The sequence below is a fragment of the Sorex fumeus genome, unplaced genomic scaffold (genome assembly GCF_029834395.1).
Source record: "Sorex fumeus unplaced genomic scaffold, SorFum_2.1 ptg000086l, whole genome shotgun sequence".
NCBI classification, from domain to species: domain Eukaryota; kingdom Metazoa; phylum Chordata; class Mammalia; order Eulipotyphla; family Soricidae; genus Sorex; species Sorex fumeus.
The window spans coordinates 29,904,959-29,928,390 of NW_026606143.1; the positions used below are offsets into that span (position 1 = coordinate 29,904,959).

A 23,432-nucleotide genomic window follows, 5' to 3' on the forward strand; every position below is an offset into this window, starting at 1 on the left:
AATACATCTGATGCATCTCACTGAGTGCATTCACTGGGTAAAAAAACAGTTGCATATGTACATTGTTGGGCTGGAGCGATAGCACAGCGGTAGGGCATTTGCCTTGCACGCAGCCAACATGGCCGACCCGAGTTCGATTCCTCCGCCCCTCTCGGAGAGCCCGGCAAGCTACCGAGAGTATCTCGCCCACACGGCAGAGCCTGGCAAGCTCCCCGTGACGTATTCGATATGCCAAACACAGTAACAACAAAGTCTTCAATGGAGACGTTACTGGGCCTGCTTGAGCAAATCGATGAACAACGGGAGGACAGTGATGTACATTGTTGGCTCACAGTCACAGTAAGTAGAAGAGTACCTGTTACTCTTCCCAAGCCCAGACTCAAAGACCAGCCTGCAAATTACTTTCCTTGTATCTTTCCAAGAAGTCTTGGGGCCCCAGAAAGGGCTCTGGTGAGCCTTACTGTCTGTACCCTCTGCCTGCCCTGTCTTTCTAAGGCCTGGGACACAAAGAGAGAAGCGTCAGTAGTGACCTTTTCCTTCCCTTCGGGGGTAAGCTCAGGCTGCATCTCGGGACTCTCGTTGACAGCACATGTGGAGGGGGACACAGGGCCAGAGAAAGCCGTGCCCCAGCCTAGCCAAGTAGCCCCACACAAAACCATTTCACCCAGTTACTTGCAAAGGGAACTTTCTTTCCTTTCTCCAACAAATACTGTGGGCCAGGCATTGGTGTCGCATCACCACGGAGATCACAGGACAAGGTTCTGTACTCACAGTACACCATCCTCATAGAGGGGCCAATGAAAGGATGGATAAAGCAAACAAGCAATCAACATGGTCATTACACAGAAGACACTAACTGAATAGCAGGATATAGCTGTCACTGTCCTCCCGTTGTTCATCGATTTTCTCGAGTGGGCCCAGTAACATCTCCATTGTGAGACTTTGTTGTTACTGTGTTTGGCATATCGAATACATCACGGGGAGCTTGCCAGGCTTCGCCATGCGGGCGAGATACTCTCAGTAGCTTGCCAGGCTCTCTGAGAGGGGCGGAGGAATCGAACTCGGGTCGGCCATGTTGACTGTGTGCAAGGCAAACGCCGTACCTACTGTGCTATTGCTCCAGCCCAGCAGGATATAACAGGACATTATTTTAGTTTTAATTGAGACATCACAGTGTTGAATAATATTAAAGTTGCTATTTTATAGCTATAGAGTACTACACTAATCCTTCCACCCAGAATAAAAGTATCCTCTGATCCTTCTCGATCACCAAAATAACATATTAAACACTGGTTTAATTTAACATCTTATATTTGGTTTTTTAATGATTTAATTACACCATTAATGGGGCCAGGGAGATTTTACAGTGGGCAGAGTGCATGCCTTGCATACGTCTGTCCCAGGTTTGAACCCTGGCATTGTGTACAGCCCCCTGAGTACCTCCAGGAGTGATCCCTCAGGGCCAAGTGTAAGCCCTGAGTACTGCCATGTGTGACCCCTAAAACAAAGAAAAGAAAAAAACCAGCATGGTCAAAAAAAAAGAGGACTTTGGGGCTGGAGCAATGCACAGTAGGTCAGATGCTTGCCATACATGTGGTCAGTCTGGGATCGATTCCTGGTACCCTATAAGGATCCTCAAGCTCACCAGGAGTGCTCCCTGAGCACAGAGCCAGAAGTAAACCCTGAGCACTACCAGGTGTGGCCCCAAAACCAAAAGGAAAAAAAGAAAGGAATCTGTTGTTCAGTGGGTACACTCATATAACAAACTCCCTAAGACTTAACAGAGACTGAGCTCTCACCAATAATAAAAGTTCAATTCAATGGCTAATTGCATCCAAGCAGGCGTGCACACAAACACGCACACACACACACACACACACACACACACAATCCCCATTTTGTTATTTCAGTCTGATATCCAGTCTGATCATTTGATTCAAATAGCATAACGATGTCAAGTACTAATTATTAGCCCTTGGTAGGAGGAAAATGATACAATTCACTGTGTCTTCAACAGTCTGAGCTTCCTAATGATCAAAATGATGTTTCAGAAGCTGAACTGAAGTCGTCATTTTTCCATTATCTGCCAAAGATGGTTTGGCGGGAATCATTTAGAGGGGGATTATTATGGGGTATGGGGGAGCTATTCAATTAAGAGAACCATTTGAATTTCAGCCAGTAGGTATTTACAAATAAATAACTGACCCAGGAATTACAATGGCTTTTTCAGCTCATTAATGCATGGATCCTACTTCATCTTAAGGTTGGACTGGTGCTGTCTGTGCTTGAACATGACAATACACTGCATTTATGAAATTACAGCCAAAATCACAATGGCATAATAGAGATGAGCTGGCACTACCTTAAGTCATCTGTCTTTTGCTTGACACAAGTGTTCTATCTCACTTATCGCCTCATGTTTCACAAGTGCTCATTTGCAGAATTTTCATCTGCTTGTCCAGAAGCAACATTTGCTGTGTCATCTTCATGGTCACATGAAGACAAATTTAGGAGGATCGGTAGGAAGGGAAATTGAAGACATTCAGGCACATAACTACATTTAGCCATGGAAACAAAAAAGCCTGCTTCTTCGAAAGAGCAAGACATAATTGTATTTTCCACGCAGAAATCTAAGTCCTATATGCCATTTAAAGATAAAATTCGTGAAGCCAGGTTGCTGACTTGAATCGAGGGCAATTTTTCATCAGCCAGGTCTGTCAAATCCATTTTACTTCACAAATTGGACAGCCATATCTGTGTGTTCTCTATCAGCTGTGAGAAAATGGCACTCTTCTGATCGGTAGTATTTGGATTTATTTTTAGATACTCTGTTTTTAACAAGGGTAAGGAAAAATATCTAGAGGGTATTCAATATTTTTGAAGGCACATGATATTTACAAAGGATAAGACCAAAATAAAACTTCAAGCATTTGCTAGATATTACTTCATGACTCTAAGAAGTACCTTTGAAATGAAATGGAAGCACAAAGACAAATATCTACTGAGGGTCTGCTACGTGTCAAGAAAGAGCTGGGCTGGGCAACATATATAGGTCATATCCTTTAGTCCCCACAAACCCTATGAAATGGGTATGCTTTTTTGTGCCCTTGGAGAGATAAGAAAACTAAGCTAGGTTAGGCAAGCAATTGGCCAAAAGTGACAGAGGAGAAATTAAAAGGAAGCAAGAATCACATCTAGCTCAAAATGAGATGGCTCATGACTTCAAAACACATGCTCTCAGTGTCTTACAATGTGGCAAAAATCTGGAAACAACCTGAATGGCAAAAAAAATAAGTCTTTAACTAAATCCTACTAGATCCATATACAGCAGTCACATAAAGGATGTTTAGATCTATTTTTATAGACATGAAAGCATGTGAACATGTGAAGCATAAAGATTATAAAAATAAAATATATGGTTCCAGGGTTGGAGCAATAGCACAGCAGGTAGGGCATTTGCCTTGCACGCGGCTGACCCGGGTTCGATTCCCAGCATCCCATATGGTCCCCCAAGCATGGCCAGGAGTGATTCCTGAGTGCAGAGCCAGGAGTGACCCCTGAGCATCTACTGGGGGTGTGACCCAAAAAGCAAAAAAATAAAAATAAAATATATGGTCCCCTCTGAGATATATATGCATGTGTATGTGTGTATATATATGAATAACTGCATTTAAAAGTTATCACTGGGTGGCAGATTTTGAAGTAGGTTTCTTTTTGTTACTTATTCATAGTTGGTCTACAATAAGCAAACAGAGGATTCTCAAAAAACATTCCCACCTTTTGAAGTTTGTGCACACATATATGCAAGCATGTATGACTATGCACACATCACATGCACAAACACATGTCTGTGTATTTAGAATTGCTAGAGACCATAGGAGAAGTCCCTGCGGAGTCAACTTATATGGTCAAAGGAGTAATATAACAAAAACAAGATCAAAACTGAGGTCTAAAGATGACAGGTTAACATTTTGTAAATTATGAAACTTCAGGATACCATGAGCAAGTGATGAAGTTTACTCTAAACACAACAAGCCAATTAAGTACAGACTTTATATCTGATATACTCTCAAATATATCAAAGAGTATTGGAGATAGTACAGTGGGGAAGGTTCTTGTCTTGCACACAATTGACCTGGGTTCAATCCCCAGCACCACATAAGTATGAACACTGCCAGGTGTGGCCACAAAACAAAAACCAAGCAAAGGAAATATAACAACTTTATCTAGGCTTGTGTTGAAATCGAGGAAACTAGAATTCTAACTTTTAAGCTTTTCTTTAAGCAAATCTTGGGAATGAACTTAGTCATGTTAAAAAAAAAGTGCAATCATGCTTCAAATACCAAACTGTGTGTTTCTCATCAACCACTGCTGTCTGTAGAGTGTATCACCAAACCCCAGCAGAAACTTACCTTTCAACTTGAGATCAACGTTATGTCTCAGCCAAGGATAAACCCCATAGCTTGGCATATCTTCAGGAATTGGATTATTGTTTATCCAGCCATCACAAGCAAACCGGAAGAAATTATCACAGGGGTTTACAGACAGGTTTACTTTACTCAAGATGGCAGCAGCTATTTAGAAAGAAAATCACAGGATTAATGACAAGCACTGAATACTGTGGACCATTCCCTTCCAAATTAAACAACGATTTCCTATCGAACAGTTCCTGAGCCTTGGCTTTTCCATTTCCCCTCAAATGACTCCTTGAATCAACTTCACTGTATTAAATTACAGCATTCACAATGAGTTGGTAAAATTTTGGTATAATTGCTATTGGATTTTACAAAACTGCTCCTAATATCTATGAGGCATGCGACAGAAATCCAAATGGTCAATTCTTTGCAAAGACACACACAACATTTCCTTGCATCTCTTTCTTCCTTCTACAAAGTGACTTTGTCACTCTTCTCATCGACCTGTATCATCTATTTTCACAGCCTTGAATCTGACTGACCTTGGGACTTGACTGACCAATAGAATGTGAGTTTCAAGGCCAGATCTTCAAAGATCCTGCACCTTTCCTTTGAATGGAACCCTAAGAGTGCCCTTTGAAGGAGCTGTCTAGTGTGAGGTCACATGGAGAAGAACTAAACTAAGACAGTCATGAGGCTGTCACTGACCTTCCAAGCCCGGTGATCCTCCACCTGATTGTAGCTGCAGAAATGAGCCTCAGGCAATATCAGCACATGTACACATACAAAGCTATGGAACTATGATCTTTCCATCATAATTTTAGGCCTTGTGGTTTGGATGACTTCTCTCCCAGCAAAGATTAAGTAAAACAGAGGCTCACACATCTCCAATTCACCTTCCTAAAGAAGGTGGAAGGCCAGTTGTTAATTTTTTTTAATTGAATCACTGTGAAATACACAGCTACAAAGCTGTGCATGGTCGGGTTTCAGTCATACAGTGTTCCAACACCCATCCCTCCACCAGTGCACATTTCCCACAACCACCATCTCCAGTTACCCTCCCAGCACCTCCTCCCCCAAGCCTGTCTCTATAACAGGTTCTTTCTCCCTCCCTCCCTTCCTCCCTCCCCTTTTAGGGTTTGCAATACAGACACTGAGAGGTTATCATGTTTGTTCCTTTACCTATTTTCAGCACAGTTTTGATCCAGAAGGATCATTTCCAACTGTCTTTGTTATAGTGGTCCCTTCTCTATTAGTTGTTAATTCTTGAGCCCCCTGATATTCAGTAATACTCACAGATGAGTGACTCCCTAGAAGAGATCCCACAGGCCCATTTAGCAGGAAATTCTAGGGAGTTCAAGGAAAGAACTACAAGACTCAACCCCATAGACTCCTTTATAGGGAAGACACATGAACGTAGGAGGGTAGAGTGGTGCCACTTGTCTGGGGACAGGGGCAGAAATGAGTATTTGTATGAGCCAATAGGAAAATACAATACATCAACAATTTTCCCTCTTACAAGCACACACAATTGCCTGTGGAAGATTGTTCAAAGACAGGAGGTTCGTGTGTCTATGAGCTTTTTGAAAAATATTTTTATTTACCACATGAGGTGCCGAATCTCTTCCAACTCTCATAAATAGCTGGCTACCATCCTACCACAAAGATATGCACCAGTTGATTTTTTTAAAGCAGCCAATATTTTAATGGCATTGGAAAGATGAAAATTCTGGGTCATTTTTATATTTAAATTAATGCCAGAATACATTTGTGTTTGAAGTAATGAAAATCCAATGACTTTTAATTAAATATTAATAACTTGCCACCCCCTAAAGTATACTTTTTTTAAATTTTTCATGCATTTAGATACTGACTGGTATGTCAGCTTGGTTACAAGTGTGGTTCCTTCAGGTTCATAAGTTATGCTAGATAGTTCCCAAGAGCAGACTATGACAATTTCCAACAACTTTCTGTCCACTACATTGGACAAAAATTCTCTCAGTAGAGAGTTCTATAAATCAGTAGAGAGTTCTGTAGAATACCCTAGAAATTCAAAAACCCCACAATTTACAACCCCCGCCCCAAGAACACAGTAACAAGTCTCACAATGGAGATGTTACTGGGCCTGCTCAAGTAAATAGATGAACAACGGGAGGACAGTGCAGTGCAGTGCCCCCCCAAGAAATCAATGCCAAGGTTTTGGTTTAGAATTTTGATCAATTTATCATCAACTCTAATCTTCCTCTTTCAGAACTCACGCATTGTCTCAGTCAACCATCATACTTCCTGGTACAATATTAGTTATTACTTAATAAGCAAATATGCTAATGAAGCCCTTTGTTTCCATAGTTATTCTGCCTGTGTAGCCACAAAACCAAATCAAGAACAAGGCTCAGGCAAGTCCCAGTCCCGCTCAATACTGACAGTCACCCAGAGAAACCCTTACACGCATTTATATTCATGTGAGCATATTGTTTGCTGGCTGCCTGCCCAAGATGCCCCGACCCCTCTAATGCATCCTCTCACCAGTATTCTTGCAAGTTCCTAGAAAAACTGCAAGATCAGCTCTGACCTCAGTCCTGCTAGAAAGTCGGGGTTGGAGGGGGGGTGCAAGGAAGAATATAGCACTCACACTGAATTGGGGAGCCAGCCTGCTGAGTAGGGAAACAAGTTTCAGCTCCCTATTCATCACTCAGGAATCACAGCTGGACCCAGGCCTGCACATTCTGCGGGAGAACTGAGACTTCAAATTGCAAGGGACAAGCGCTTTCAAGACACTATTACCCCTCTCCCCTGCTCCGCTCCATGGAGAAAACCCAGATAGGCTTGTTTTAATTGAAGCAATATGGGGATGAAGAAAACCTGTAAAAGGCTTTGTCGCCACATCAACAGGAGACTACTAAGTGTGCCCTAGCTAGCAAGGGGGGAGGGGTAGATCTGGAAACAATCACATGTTCCAGCCTGAGTCTGGAAGATCAGTCAGGGCTCAGGGGAGAGGGCAGTGGGCATTAATAACGAACGATAATCATCGGCAGGTTATCATGTGACACAACAGTCAAGCACATGCCTTGCATGAATGAGACATGGGGTTTTGATCCCCAATAGTACGGAGGGCAGGGGACAAAGCCAGACATTTGTCACAAACATTAGAGCCACACCAAGGGGGGTTGAAGCCAACAGGGAAGCAAGCAAAAATTATGGAAGCTTACACTGCTAACCTAACTTCCCTGTGCCTTTACGTTCTCATCTGTAAATTGGGGGTAACAAAATCCCAAGGGATCTTCATGAGAATTAAATGAATAAATGCAGGGGATTCTTTAGAGCCAGGAAAAATGTCTTGCAAATTGTGTTGCCAGCTAGAATACAGCATACTTATTGATCATATAATGAAATTTCATATAAATATAAATTTATATTTATAAACAACATCTCATATTCTATGCCACTGATGTACCAAGACTAGCACGCCACATTTGATGGGGTGTAAAGTAGAAGGAAACCCATCTCAGGGAGAAAAAATATATATATATATATGCACACAAGGCTCAACCTTTGACAATGTGTTAGTAATCTCTTATACACAGGCTTAATGGCTCCACGGTGAAATACAACAATCTTCACATACTTTCCTCTAAGGAAATTTTTGGGATCATTTTTAGTGGATTATTCATAACAAGCAACACAAAAGAAATTATTTAGGTCCTGCTTCGGGGGCAGGGTTTGGGGTTCGGGATGGGAACATTCAAAATATGGTGGTGGGAAGGTATCATGGTGGTGGGATTGGTGTTGGAATATTAAATGTAACAAATTCTTGGGAACAACATTATAAAAATAAAATTAATTTTTTAAAAATTGTTGCTCCCATTTTACATATGGTTAAATGAAGGCTTGTCATGGTTATGTAGCTGCAGATCATGTGGCCTGTAGGTAGTCTTTCCCCACTTGTGATTTGGGGGATGGAGGGGGGAAATAGGAGTCAAGGAAACGGAAATGGAGGGAATGAGAGGAAGGAAGAGGAGAGGCAGCTCAGACATGACTGGAATCTCAGAAAACATCCAAAGCTCACCCAGACACTTCCCTTTCCCCTTTCCTTTCTCCTGCCTCTTCCCCGCCATTGCTGGCGATGGCGCCCAGAACCTCACTCACAGAGGCAAATGCTCTACCACTATACTTCCCTGCCTCACTACCCTCTTGAACTTTGCATGCCCCACACTCACATGCCACATCCCCTTTCCCAAGCCTTCCCTTGGCCACAATTCTCCCGTGATATCTGCTCCACAACTTCTCCACACACACCCCCCCACACACACTCAGAGGCTCAGGTTACACCACAGAGGGCTGCATCTGACAAGCCTTTTGCTACAGAAATAGCAAAGTCAGTATTTATTTTTTTTTTCAACATAAGCCAGCCATTCACTAACTTGATAATGAAAAACAGGACAGCAAGGCAAAACACTGTTGACAGGAGGTGACATTACCAAATGTGACTGTTAAAGTTCCGTGTCTGTGCTCTCACGAAGTGGCCCTCAGTAAAAGGAGCAGCCTATGCTCCAAGGGAACAGTGGGGAGTTCAAAACTCCCCAATTCCCACGTCCCTCAGAACCGTAGCACAGCAGAAACACAGTGTGCCAGGAAGTTTGGAACCTGTGCTCTGAGAGTGCTCCCTGGTGCTCCAGCATGCTACAGACCATCCTCAGCCCGGAAGAAAATACCAGGTCAACTGCTCAAGCTGGGAGAAAGGGTCTGGGAATTCCTCAGCCTTTCTCATCCTTCCAGAGATGATCAAGAAGCGAAAAATGGTGGTCCTGTGTCATACTACGAAAACAGAGCAAAGCAGGAGAGAATCAATGAGTTCTCTGGCATCATGTTACAGATGGAGAAGAGTGAGAGCACTTGACTCTTCACCAAGAACTGGAGCTTAGATGGCTGGAGACTCAGTACAGCAGGTCAGGTGCTTGCCAGGCACACCTGACCTGCTGTACTGGGTTCTATCCCTGGCAAACATGTGGACCCCAAGTCCATGAGCACAGAGCTAGGAATAAGACCTGAGCACTGCTGGGTGTTGCCCCAAACAAAAAAACAAAGCAAAACAAAAAACGCGGGGACTGGAACAAAAGCACAGTGGTTAGGGCATTTGCCTTGCACGAGGCCAACCCAGGTTCGATTCCCAGCATCCCATATGGTCCCCTGTACACCACCAGGAGTAATTCTTGAGTTCAGAGCCAGGAGTAATCCCTGAGCATCGCCGGATGTGACCCAAAAAGCAAAAACAAAAAAAACAAAAAAACAAAAAACCCTGAAGTTGAAAGAACTTGAAGCTAAGCTCTGCCAATAACTCAGGATGGCATGCTGGACAAGTCATTCTGCCTCTAGAGGCCCGCCTTTTCCCATCCGTAAATAGGCCTGGTCACAGCACCAATTTCATGGTGTTATGAAAATTTAACTGAGCTGGAGTATTTAAGTCACTTTTACATGTGGTGTGGTTAAAAAAAAGATATCTATGACTCAAGAAAGGGACAGAGGGGCTAGAGTGATAGTACAGCAGGTAAGGTACTTGCCTTGCATGCTGCCAACCCAGGTTCAATATGGTCCCCAGGCATGAGTGATTCCCTGAGTACAGAATTGGGGGAAAGTCCTGAGCAATGCTGAGTGTGGCCCCAAAACCAATAAAAATAATGTGTTTTGGACCAGAAAGACATGACCTCTAGGAACTGATCTTAGCCACTATTTTTGTATTAGGTCAAGGAGTATGTGTAGGGTTAAAATGGGCAGTTAGGATAGAAAAGGGATCAACATGACAATAATATTTGGAAATGATCATTTTGGACAGGAACTGAGTGTTGAAAGTAGGTAAAGGGATATACCTGATAACCTTTGTATTATCTGTATTGCAAACCATAAGTCCCAAAAGGAAAGAGAGAGAGAGAGATGAGAGATGAAAGGGACAGAGGAAGAAAAGCGCCTGCCATAGAGGCAAGCGGTGGGGAGGGAAACTGGGACGGGTGTTGGAACTTTGTATGACTGAAACCCATTCATGAATAACTTGGTAACTGTGTATATCACTGTGACTCAGTTAAAAAACTAAATATGGAGAGCATCTAGAAAAACATAAAAGCTCTTTCATTTACCACTTCCCCAGCTCAAGAAATGCCACCATCTAATCACCACCCCAAGTCTTTGCTTTCTCTTACAAGGCTCTACCCAAACCTCCAACTAGCAGTTCAACCCCTAACCCCTCCAGAATCTCTTCTCATTCCTCATCTCTCTCCTGGACTATTAAACTTACCTCCAGCCTGAGTGACCTTGTTCCCTTCTAATGCCCTTGGATCTTTCCTCCTAGAAAAACTTCCCGGGCTGGAGAGATAGTACAGCGGGTAGGGCGTTTGCCTTGCATGAGGCCAACCCAGGTTCAATTCCCAGCATATTTTATGGTCCCCCAAGCACCGCCAGGAGTCATTTCTGAGTGCAGAGCCAGGAGTAACCTCTGTGCATCGCCAGGTGTGACCCAAAAAGCAAATCAAACAAACAAAAATACTTCCCTACTTCAGGGACTGGAGCAATTGTACAGCAGGTAGGCATTTGCCTTGCAAGCTCGACCTGGGTTCTATTCCCCGGTATCCCACATGGCCGCCTGAGCACCGCCAGGAGTAATTCCTGAATGCAGAGCCAGGAGTAACCCCTGAGCATCACTGGGCGTGATTCAAAAGAAACGAAAACGACTTTCCTGGTTCCAAATTCCCACAAGACTGTATCCAATTCCGAAAACACTCCATGGCTTCTGAGCACACTTAGAACCCCCCCCCCCCCCCACCATCACCACCATTTACAGATACCCTGGTTTCTTTTCCCAGCAGGCTCTGCCTTCACCCGCAAAGCCCTGGCCTTCAACTTCACCAGCACGTGCCCTCTCATCACCAGGGTCACTACAGACACTTCCTCAACCCCATCAGTCTAGCTCCTGCCATTGCTCTATTTTAATCTCTGCATAAATCTACTCATTGGGCTACATTAGCAGGGCGAATGGAGACATTACTGATGCCCGCTCGAGCAGATCGATGAGTAACGGCATGTCAAGTGATCAAGTGAGAAATCTACTCCAACAAATTTCTCCAACAAGTTTCTTCTGCACTGATTTCCCAGGTCTGTCCAACTCGCCTACTTGGTTTGGCGTCACTGCTAGTCCCCAGTCTTAAATGAGTGCCTGACCTCATTCATTCAGCCAAATGGAAAGTGGCAGGGGCACAGGCTAAGTCGCTAGGATTCCTTTGGCAAACACACCAACGTCACTGGGTATCTGGACAGTGACAGGTTTGGTCGCCAGCGTCATGTGGTCCCATGGCATTTCTGACAGTAGCCCCTGAGTACTGCTGGGTCTGAACCCAAAATCAAGACGTAAAATAAAAAGGAGGTGGAGGCTGAAATTCAGATCCTGCCGAACTACACCTTAGAATAGAATTCACGAGGGGCATGAATTCTATATCTGTGGCACAACTCAGGCAGCTTGAAGCGCTTACCTTCTCTTTAGCATACCCTCTGATATAGTGCCTGGTCTCCTCAAGAAAAGTTCAGGGCTGGAGAGATAGCACAGCGGGTAGGGCGTTTGCCTTGCACGCGGCCAACCCAGGTTCGATTCCCAGCATCCCATATGGTCCCCTGAGCACCTCCAGGAGTAACTCCTGAGTGCAGAGCCAGGAGGAACCCCTGAGCATCGCCGGGTGTGACCCAAAAAGAAAAAAAAAGAAAAAAAAGAAAAGTTCAGGTTGTGGGGCTAGAGCGATAGCACAGCAGGTAGGTAGGGTGTTTGCCTTGCAAGCAGCCGACCCGGGTTCGATTCCCAGCATCCCATATGGTCCCCTGAGCACCGCCAGGAGTAATTCCTGAGTGCAGAGCCAGAAGTACCTCTGTGCTTTGCCAGGTGTGACGCCCCCCCCAAAAAAAAAAAGAAAAAAAAAGAAAAGTTCAGGTTGTAACATGGACTAGCTCCATCAGTGGAGCTCAGGAAGACTGCTGAAGAGGAAAGGCTTCAGAGCCCCCGGCTACATCCGGGTCTTCTGAGAGGCCTTGCCAATCTTCTCAGCCCCCTCCCAGAGGCCTGCCAAAGACTTGGAATACCACACAGCTGTTTTTGCAAGGAAAAAGAAAACAGGAAACTTTGAGCGCCCTTACCACCCTCCCAACACACGCACAGACTTAAAAGTAAACATGAAGGGTTTTTTTTTTTAAATTGCATTTCATGCCTGGTAAATCTTAAATAAGGTCAAATACTAAAAATACTACCCTGTTTTTGTTCTTATTCCCCAAGGTACCATAATTATAACTTGACCCAAAGCGGAAGGCAGACTTACCGGCTTCGATGCATGCTGGCTTCAGGCAGTACTCCTGTTTAGCTTGGAAATTTAAGAAACCTTGACTCACTGCAAAAACAGACCAAAATAAAGAAATGACTGGTTTGTAGCAGACCACCAACAGGTAGCCAACCGTCAGGCACACACACGAGACAACGGCTGTCGGCTCCTACTTCGTGGCATTCACCGAGAATTCAAAAATCCAGGGTCACCTGGCCAGGTCAGGCAAGTGAGGGCAAATGGACTACACCCAGGCTCCATGCCTTACTCGGACCTTGGAACTGGAATCAGATGCGGGTCCAAAGCCTTGAGTTTAACGATCCCTCCAGGTGATTCCATTTAGGCCAGGCCCAGCTGTGCTCAGGGCTTTTGGCTCTGCATGCAATCAGGGATCACTCATGGCAGGGCCCGGGCGACCATATGGGCACTTGGTTAGTTGCCTGCAAGCAAGTGCTGTACCCAGTGTTCTAGCTCGCCGGACGCCTCAGGTGATTTTTATGAAGCTTCAATTTCGAGAACCATGGTGGCTGGAGTGGGGACGACTGATCTCTAAGCCTCCACTGCTGATTATTGCGGGCTTAAGTCTCCTAGTTTCTCTCTTTATGTTCACGACCACATTAGGAATTTACAGATCATGTCCTTCGAGCAAATCCAGAATAGAAATGAAAGCCTGGGTGGCATATAAAGTTCTAAATTTTGTCTTCTGATAAATATGGCCCAAAAGGGGCTGGGTAAGGCAGTTGTACTGTCCAGGCACCATATATGGTCCCCCCAGCACCAACCAGGGATCGCTCCTAAGTACCAAGCCCGGAATAGCCCCTGAGTACTGCAAGGTGTGGCCCCCAAACCCAAACAAATGGAAAATCGACCAATTCTAGTAGTTATTCAGCAAGAGACTCATGAGTCAGCCCTATACCCCACACCCCATCCTTCCACCAGGCCCACCCCAGATCTAGGCGGCCTAGGGAACCAAACTTCCAACAGATTTCCCCAAAACAAAAGCCCTGTGAGATGGAAGGAGTTTGCCACTAGTAGATTAATTGACGCCATCTGGTTGGCAAAGTCCTAAAGGGATTTCTGCAGAATGGCAAGGTGCCTTATTTGTAAAGGGCGGGTGGCACCTGCACATGAGCAACGCACAGGTTTCAACGTTAATTTGGGTAACCAAGGTAGTTAGGAGAAATTTATTACTGCTGTTTTCAAGAGCAGAAACAAGGAAACGTTTGGAGATGCTGTTGTAGGCCAGATAAAAACAGGTGGGAGGGATGCTGGGACCCGTGGTGGTAGAGGATGGGCACTGGTTGGAGGGATGGGTACTTGATCGTTGAATAGCTGAAACCCAAGTACAAAAATTTGTAAGTCTATAACTGTACCTCATGGTGTTTCACTAATAAAAAAATAAATAAATAAAAATAAATTTAAAAAATAAAGCACAGTGGGTAGGGCGTTCGCCTTACAAGCGGCCAACATGGCCGACCCGAGTTCGATTCCTCCGCCCCTCTCGGAGAGCCCGGCAAGCTACCGAGAGTATTGGATATGCCAGACACAGTAACAACAAAGTCTCCAATGGAGACATTACTGGGCCCGCTCGAGCAAATCGACGATCAACAGGAGGGCCTTTAAAAAATAAATTTTAAAAAAAGGGGCTGGAGTGATAGCACAGCAGTAGGGCGTTTGCTTTGCACACAGCCAACATGGCCGACCCGAGTTCGATTCCTCCGCCCCTCTCGGAGAGTCCGGCAGTCTACCGGGAGTATCTTGCCCGCTCGGCAGAGCCTGGCAAGCTTCCCGTGATGTATTCGATATGCCAAACACAGTAACAACAAAGTCTCCAATGGCGAAGTTACTGGGCCCGCTCGAGCAAATCGATGAACAACGGGAAGACAGTGACAGTGACAAATTAAAAAAATAGTATCAATTTAAAAAAAAAGGCCTAAGGGAGACTGATGAGGCGGGGTAGCAGAGAGACCAAGACCTTTCCTAAAGTCTCCATCAAGGAGTCAGGAAAGTCTGTCTGGGCCTGTCCAGAACTCACTAGTGTGGCAATGGGTGTTACTTATTATTCCACATTCGAAGAGGACCACTTTCTTTGTTCTTTTCTCTGCTCCCAATCCTCTATATCACTGTTTTTCCCTATGTTACATTATAGATTCAAGAAAATCACTTATGGGGCCGGAGTGATAGCCCAGCAGGGAGAGTGTTTGCCTTGCATATGGCTAACCCATGTTCAATCCCCGGCACCGCATACGGTCCCCTGAGCACCATCAGCAGTAATTCCTGAGTGCAGAGCCAGGAGTAACCCCTGAGTATTGCCAAGTGTGACTTAAAAAAAAGCCAAAAAAAAAAAAACCCTTATGGACTATGGATACCGAGGCAGAAGTGGCGCAGTGGGTCTCTGTGTTTGTTCATGATTCCCAGGTTCTTCAATAAAGATGCTCAGACTCAGAAGTAGAAAAGTTTATTGGAAAGTAGACACACAAGGAGCGGGCTGGAGCGATAGCACAGCGGGTAGGGCGTTTGCATTGCACACGGCCACCTGGGTTCGATTCCCAGCATCCCATATAGTCCCCCGGGCACCACCAGGAGTAATTCCTGAGTGCAGAGCCAGGAGTAACCCCCGTGCATCACCGAGTGTGACCCAAAAAGCTAAAAAAAAAGTAAAGGAGCTCCCCATGTGGGGAGGGACTCAGTAAAGGACTAAGTTAAGGGGATTTTGTGTAGGCCATTTTAAGGGTTCCTGGCAAGTGTTTACAAAAGATGCCAGAAAATTCCAGTGTTGTCCAGCTAGTCTAAATCTTTCTAGGCATTTTTGCCTCTTATCTTAATCTCCCTGTCGGCCTAGGCTCCAGGACAGAGTTTTATGGTCCTGAAAATCTCTATGACGGCTGGGGCAGGACTTTGGGAATGAATTATGTCAGGTCAAGGAGGGAAAGGTGGCGAGAGGAAACTGGCTTCATTCCTCACTGGCAAGGGGAAACCAATCTTGCAGGCCTAATTGCCAATTATCTCAGTTTCCCTGTCAGCCTAGACTCCAGGGCAGAGTTTTATGTTCCTGGGAAGCTCCAGGAATGCTGAGACAGAACCTTTGGGGTGGAATGTGTCAAGTTGATGGGGGGAGAGATGGAACATCTGGAGTGAAGAAACTGTGGCTTTCTCTCTCACCGGCAAGGAGAAACTGAGGCTTCCTCTTTCAACATTGTAGAGCTATTTTTATTTATTTATTTATTTTGCTTTTTTGGTCACAGCCAGCAATTCTCAGGGGTTACTCCTGGCTCTGTGCTCAGGAACTACTCCTGGCAGTGCTCAGGGGACCATATGGGATGCCGGGAATCGAACCCGGGTCGGTCTCATGCAAGGCAAACGCCCTACCCGCTGTGCCATTGCTCCAACCCCTGTAGAGCTATTTTAAAGAAAAGAAGTAGCTTAGAATAAATGCTTATTCTGATTACTTTAAAAAACAGAGATGGGGGTGTCCACAGGGATAGTACAGTGGGTAAGGCTCTGGCCTTACCTGTGTCCCACCCAAATTCGAGTACTGCCAGGAGTGATTACTGAGTGCAGAGCCAGGAATGACCCCTGAACATCAACGAGTGTCACCCAAAAAATCGAGAAAAAAAAAACAGGGCCAGATAGTGTAGTGGTTAAGGGCCTTGCCTCATAATGCAGTTGATTGTGGCTAAATATCCAGCAATACATATGGTCACCCAAGCATGGTCAGGGGGTCAATCCAATGCAAAAGCATCACTGATGTGGCAAAAAAATATATATGAAATTAAAACAAAAAATAAAAACAAGTAGATATGTGCAGCATACTGATTCATATAAAAAGGTTGGTTGTTCCTGGGTGGTGGGACGGGGGGATTTACCTTCATTTTACTCCTATATGTTACCAAATGTTTTTTCATCCGTATGTTCTTTTGTTTTTATGACACATTTGGTGGTACTCCAGGGCACCACAGGTGCTCTTGGCCATTCATGGGTGGGGGTATCTAGTACAGGGCATCAAACCAGAGTCTCCTGTCTGCAAAGCCTCTGTGTCATGCCACTGAGTTATTTCCCCGGCCCTTTGTGTTCTTTTTAATGGAAAAGGTTAGTTATATTGTAAATAATAACTATTTTAAAATTCTGGACAATATCTCGATCTGTTTGGTTTTTGCTGTATTGCAGATGGACCTCAAGCATGAAAGACAAATGATCTATTAAAAGATAGTTTTGAATAAAGAATGGTTGGTTAAAGAATAAGGCCTTGCATGCACAATTATCTTGAGCCCAAACTCCTAAGGATACAGAAGTGATGTAAGCAGGTAAAATCAGATCTTTACCCAATAATGAGTAAAAGAAAAATTGAAAATTAATTGATTACAGACCCACACCCTCAAGGAAGCACTCTATAATCTGAAGTTGGAAAGACTGTAACTTATGAGCCTGCAGATAAATGTGGGTCAACAAGATCATATAATGTGAAGGTAAATGTAGCACTGTAGCACTGTCGCACTGTTGTCCAGTTGTTCATTGATTTGCTCCAGCAGGCACCAGTAACGTCTCCATTGTGAGACTTGTTACTGTTTTGGCATATCGAATATGCCACGGGGACCTTGCTAGGCTCTGCCGTGCAGGTGGAATCCTCTCGATAGCTTGCCGCACTCTCCAAGAGGGAGGGAGGAATCGAAGCTGGGTCGGCCGCATGCAAGGCAAACGCCCTACCCACTGTGCTATTGCTCCAGCCGGAAGGTAAATGTAAGTGAATGAAAAGGATGAGAAAGAAAATCCTTTAATATTTTAAGTGAAAATGTCATATTTTAACTGCTTAGGAGGTTCTAGAAAAACAAAAAGAACAGTTCAGTTGCTCATTTTAGATTTCTCGAAAGAGAACTAACAGAAGTGGCCTCCGAATGCAGCAGCAGTGACTAAGAATAACTGCAAAGAGGGGTCCACAAAAAGGCCACGACAATGGGCTGAGTCTGCTCCATTCTCCATTTCTGTCTGGCCCATTACTGAGAATAGCTTTAACATTTCTTTGTTTGATTGATTGATTCTGGACTACACCTGGCGATGCTCAGGGCTGACGCCTGGCTCTGAGCTCAGGAATCACTCCTGGCGGTGTTCTGGGGACCATATGGGGTGCCAGGGATTGAACACATGTCAGCCACATGCAAAGCAAGCGCTCTAACCACTGTCCTATCTCTCCAGTCCCAGTTTCCACATTATTTAAGGGTAGAGGAAAGTGAAAATTCCCTGAAATGTCCATTTCACTGCCCACAGTGAAATGTGGAAATACAGCTGTGCTCGCTGCTAACCACCGTGGAGTGATAGCTATAGTCAGGGGCAGAAAGCTGAAAATATGTCAAGCTTGGCCCCTCACAGAAGTTTTTCAGCCATGTTGGCATTTGAGAAACAGGTTGTAGGGCTGAAGGGAAGAGAAAAGAGACACAAAAGAATTTGAAAATGAACTGGTCATTCCTGCCTCTGGTGCCTCAGGTTCTCACAGACCACCCACACCAGGACCACAACTCAGCGCAGAAGAACAAGGCTTAGAGAAGAGATCTCAGGGTTTAAGATGCAAAGCAGAGGCAAAGACAGATGCTAGCAATTGCAGGTGTGTGGCCTGGCAAAAAGCATCTACTCCATGTTGGGCTGGAGAAATAGTATAGTGAGCAGGCATTTGCCTTGCACGTGGCTGGCCCACGTTCAATCCCCAACACTTCCTATGGCCCCTCAAGCCTGCCAGGAGTGATTCCTGAGTGCAGAGCCAGGAGTAGGTGTGTGGCCCATTTAAAAATGAATCTAGGGGCTGGAGCAATAGCACAGCGGGTAGGGCATTTGCCTTGCACGCAGCCGACCTAGGATCGATTCCCAGCATCCCATATGGTCCCCTGAGCACCACCAGGAGTAATTCCTGAGTGCATGAACCAGGAGTAACTCCTGTGCATCACCGGGTGTGACCCAAAAAGCAAAAAAAAAAAAGAATCTACTGAGATGTGGATGCAGAAGTGCCTGGAAGAGAAGAGGACCCAAGCCAGAACAGCGTCAGTAAGGTGACAAATTATTAGGCAGAGCCTAGGGGACTGGGCAGAGGAGGGGACAGTGAAGAAGGAATGGTAAGTGCACTAGTGCAGAGATATTGGAGTATGAGCCCCTCTGAAGCACCGCTGATTGTCCACTTCTGAATGGCCACGTCAACCAAAACAAAACTGCCCACTGTGGAGTTTGCAAATGGATCCTCTCGAGCTCTCCTGAAAAAGCTGTAGGGTGGAGCTCAGACTCCCAGGTGACAGGTGTCAGCAGCCACTCCAGGGAGCACTCGGGGAAGAGGGACAGCGTCAAGATGTCACCTCCAATCCGCCCAGGATGGGTGAAGCATGCTGAAAGTAGACTATCGACCAAACATGATTGCCACTCAATGCCTCTTTTGCAAACCACAGCACTCAAAAGGACAGAGAGGGAAATGCCCTGCCACAGAGGCAAGGTGGGATGGGGGCCGGGGGGTGGGAGGGATACTGGGATCCATGGTGGTGGGAAATGCGCACTGGTGGAGGGATGGGTGTTTGATCATTGTATAATTGAAACCCAAGCACAAAAATGTGTAAGTCTGCAACTGTACCTCATGATGTCTCACTATTAAAAAAATTAATTAATTAATAAAAAAAAAAGATGTCACCTCCTGGGCTAGGGAGATAGCACAGCGGTAAAGCATTTGCCTTGTACACAGCTGACCCGGGTTTGATTCCCAGCATCCCTTATGGTCCCCTGAACACTGCCAGGAGTAATTTCTGAGTGCACGAGTCAGGAGTAACCTCTGTGCATCACCAAGTGTGACCCAAAAGGATGTCACCTTCTGGTTCCCTCTCATCATTCGAGCTTCTTTTAGAGATGTGCCATGAGACCTCAGTGCCCAGCAAACTGCAGAGCTCACCATTTTATTTTCTGCAGCGCCCATCCCCATCATAACAGCCACAGGAAAGCTACACATTCAGTTGCGGGCATAGGGTTAGCTACAATAAGACCCACCAGATGTCCTCGATCCTCAACCACAGAAAACACAGAAAGATGGACTGCTCCCTTTAGCAGAGTTCAACCATACATCCCTAACTCTTTGCAAGTTGAATTATTGGTTTCCCCCTGCCAGAAGAAACACGACCCTTGGCATCTTGTACATGCCAACGGATATTTCCAGGCTTCCTCCAGTTCAAACTTCACCTAGAATCTCCTGTGTTTATAGCATTGTTCCTGTAGCACTTCAAACTAATGAAATATGCTGATTGAGTAAGAAAAATACGGAAATTTGGGTTCAAATGCTCACGGATCTAGGACATCCCTCCTCCTTTTTTGATGGGTGTATGCTTTGCTATCATGTTACTCTCTGGATCCATCACTCTCACCAAGAGTCATGAAAACAACTGAATCACAAGACCATTCAAATAGTGGGCGGAAACTCCCTGTTTTCCTTCATATTAATTTTCAGGGCCACTGGATTAGAAAGGAACAAATGCCATGAAAGGGACATTTTTTGTTTGGTTTCTGGGCCACACCCAGCAATGCTCCGGGGTTACTGCTGGCTCTGCACTCAGGAACTATACTCCTGGCAGCGCTAGGGGAACCATATGGCATGCCAGGGACCGAACCTGGGTGAGCTGATTGATTTCAAGGCAAGCACCTTGTCTGTTGTACGATCTCTCTAGCTCTGAAAGGAACAGTTTTAAAGGCTGGTTTGTACTTGGTGAGCTACTTCATGACTTCAGGCAAAACCAAAATAAAACAAACAGGAAGAAATTCCAGCATGGCATCAGTCACAATGTCAAAGTCTCTTTCCTCATACAATAAAAGAAAGTGCCTGACTAAGAATTCCTAAACACTCATTTTGCTAAATTTAATACATAAAACATTCTTTTTTGCCCAGTGCAACCGAATCCTCCTACCATCCAAAACCACTTTATACCCACTTTGTATTCTTGGCTGTGCCTTTGGTACTCAGTGCATTTATTTATTTAGCCTCCTAAAGGAAAGGCTGCTTTCTACTTGCATACTCAGTAGATGCTGGGGATGCACCACCTACTGATGCAAACAGTCCCGTACCCGCATCCTGGACACGGTCGGCTAGAATCAAGCACAGGGAGACTTTGCTGCCCTTGCTCAGCCAGTTCCCGGCCTCCAGTGCAAACTTACCTAAAAAGAGGACTGTCCCCAGCACCACAGTGCCACCGATGAACACAGCCAGGACGATTCTCATGCCTCTGTTGGCTGTCTTTCCGGGCTCAGCACTGCTCCCGGTTTCTGCTTCCATCTGGAAAGACGTCTAGGACACTCAAGAAGACAGTCACCGATCCTAGTTTGGTGGTTGGTCTCAAGAGTCTGCAAGGTGTTGACATCCAAGGCTCTCTGGCTCTACTAATGGGCAGAGGCAACAAATTCCTCTCCAGAAATCTCTCCTCACCACCCTTTCTCAAAAGAGTTCTTCACAAAGGCAGTGCACAAAACCCAAAATATTGGTTGCCTTGGCTTTCCCCCTCACCAGACAAAACAAACAGCGGTTGCTTTATCTTGGGGCTGGTCCCCTTGCAAAGTTCCTCTCAAGCGATATTTGGCAGGCTCTGCTCTCCAGCGCTCCGAGTGTGCATGTTTTACTATGTGGCTTGAACAGATGTTTTAGCTATTTAAATGTATAGTCACTTGGGGGAAGAGAAAAAACAATTACTTTATCAAAACTGGATTCTGGTCAAAACTCCCCCAACCCGTGATCAGATAGGTGGGAAGGCTTTTCCAGCATCGGCTCAGCAGCCAGAGGAATAGCGGAATTCTTTTGTCACCGTCATTCTGCCTGCCTGAATGGTCTTCACCAAAGCTATTCTTTCAGTGTGCGAGTCCCTTTTTAAAGGCTGCCACCGTTTCTGGGATCTCCTGGAGCATTTTATTTTAGGAACTTTGTGTATGACAACATGTGCCAAAAGCCAGAGACAGAGTCCAGCCCAGTGCAAAGTAGCAATTAAGACAACCTACAGAGTCTGATGGTTTGGACTGGAACTTTTTTTAAGGGAAAAGAAAAAGTACTTCCTTTCTGTGGTGCTAAGAATTGTGCAAAAGATGGGGGCGTGTTCAAATTAAGCTGAGGAGCAACCTCAAAAGATCTGGTGACAGATTTCTGCCCAGCGTGTTTGGATGAAAAAGTGCACCTGTGCGTTTTGTCCTCTTGTGCCATCAAGGCTGCCACTTCCTGTTTCCATAGCATGCCCGTTTCAGCAGGTTCTCAGGAGAATTCACGGGTCATCGGTTCCACTGGAAGCGTTAGGTTATCACTTGATGACTGGGTCTTGGAGTTCTTTAATTCTGACAGCAGCTCACATTATGAAAATTTGCTTTACTCCTGGGGAAGGGCAACCGACATTCCAATGCTACTGAAGTCGGTGAGCACCCCCACGGGTGACTTTTTTTTTTTTGCTTTTTAGGTCACACCCGGCTTTGCACAGGGGTTACTCCTGGCTCGTGCACTCAGGAATTACTCCTGGCAGTACTCGGGGGACCATATGGGATGCTGGGGATCGAACCCGGGTCTGCCACGTACAAGGCAAATGCCTACTCGCTGTACTATGGTTCCAGCCCCTTAAACTTTTTCTAGAATGCATCCTGCTTTACTTTTTTTGTTTTGTTCTGGGGGCACATCTGGCAATATTCAGGGATTATTTCTGCCTCTGCATTCAAAAATAACTCTTGGTGGTGCTCAAGGGGCCATATAGGATGCCAGAGATCAAACCCGGGTAGGTCACATGGAAGGCAAGTGCCTTACCCATTATGCTATCTCTGTGCCCTACCCCCCAAATGCCTTACTTTCTGCTCAGTTCATATTACCACCAAACTCTGAAGAGCCATTGGACAAACTATAGCGTTATGTTATAGGTGTTTATTATGTGGCATTATTTGCTCAGTGGTTGTTAATATTATTGTGTTGCTATAATTCCATAAGACATGCTAACAGACCTTTGACTCCGAAGAAGTGATTCTTATATGAGACTTGACTCCACAATCCTGTGAGCTGACCAAGAGCTCCATGAGGTCAGGAAACATGCTCATCAAGTTGAATGTTGCCATCCCAGCAACTTCAGTTCCTGGCCCGAAAGAGTGACAGGTAAATAAGGGCAAGAAATCAAAATCCCCCACCCCATACACACACCATAGGCGCTAGAATATTCTCCTCCTAATGCCTTCTAAGTTCTCAAAAGATAATGAACTTCCCCCATAGACCTTCAAATCACACTTCAACCTCAAGGTAAACCCTATATATGTGATAGGCATGGTACTTTCAACTTTGTGTTGCAACTGAAGGCACTGAGACCCAGGGGCTTGTCTCATGTGCTACAGGAAAAGCAGAAAATAGAAATCTTTGGCTGGCAGGGGGGTTTGCTCCGCTAGGCACAGCGACTGGAGCTTGCTTGACAATGCTGCTTGTACATGGGGAGAGGACCGTCACAGGCATGACACTAGGATTCCCTTCTTCCTTATTCCCTTGCTTCTCCAAATTCTCTTACACTGTTCCCACTTGCAGACATGGGGAGGAGGCTGTGAGTTACAGCGGGACTAGCTTCCACCAGACTGGGAATGGTGATTGCCCCCAGAGATAAGGGCAATTGGGGTTCACTCTACAGCATGCTACCGCTTCAACTAACAACTTGAATCCCATCCT

The 23,432-nt window shown here is 45.3% G+C and overlaps 1 protein-coding gene across 2 annotated transcripts in view; it reads right to left on the reverse strand.

Moving 5' to 3' along the window:
* PHEX (phosphate regulating endopeptidase X-linked) overlaps positions 1-21,041 on the reverse strand; it is a 258,980-nt gene extending 237,939 nt beyond the window's left edge. For both annotated transcript variants that reach the window (XM_056131276.1, XM_056131277.1), the window contains exons 1-3: positions 20,924-21,041; positions 12,761-12,829; positions 4,413-4,574 (exon numbers count right to left, since the gene is read on the reverse strand). In XM_056131276.1, coding sequence (XP_055987251.1) covers positions 4,413-4,574; positions 12,761-12,829; positions 20,924-21,041 — 349 coding nt within the window. The remainder of the gene's footprint in view (positions 1-4,412; positions 4,575-12,760; positions 12,830-20,923) is intronic.
* Positions 21,042-23,432: the final 2,391 nt, after the last annotated feature.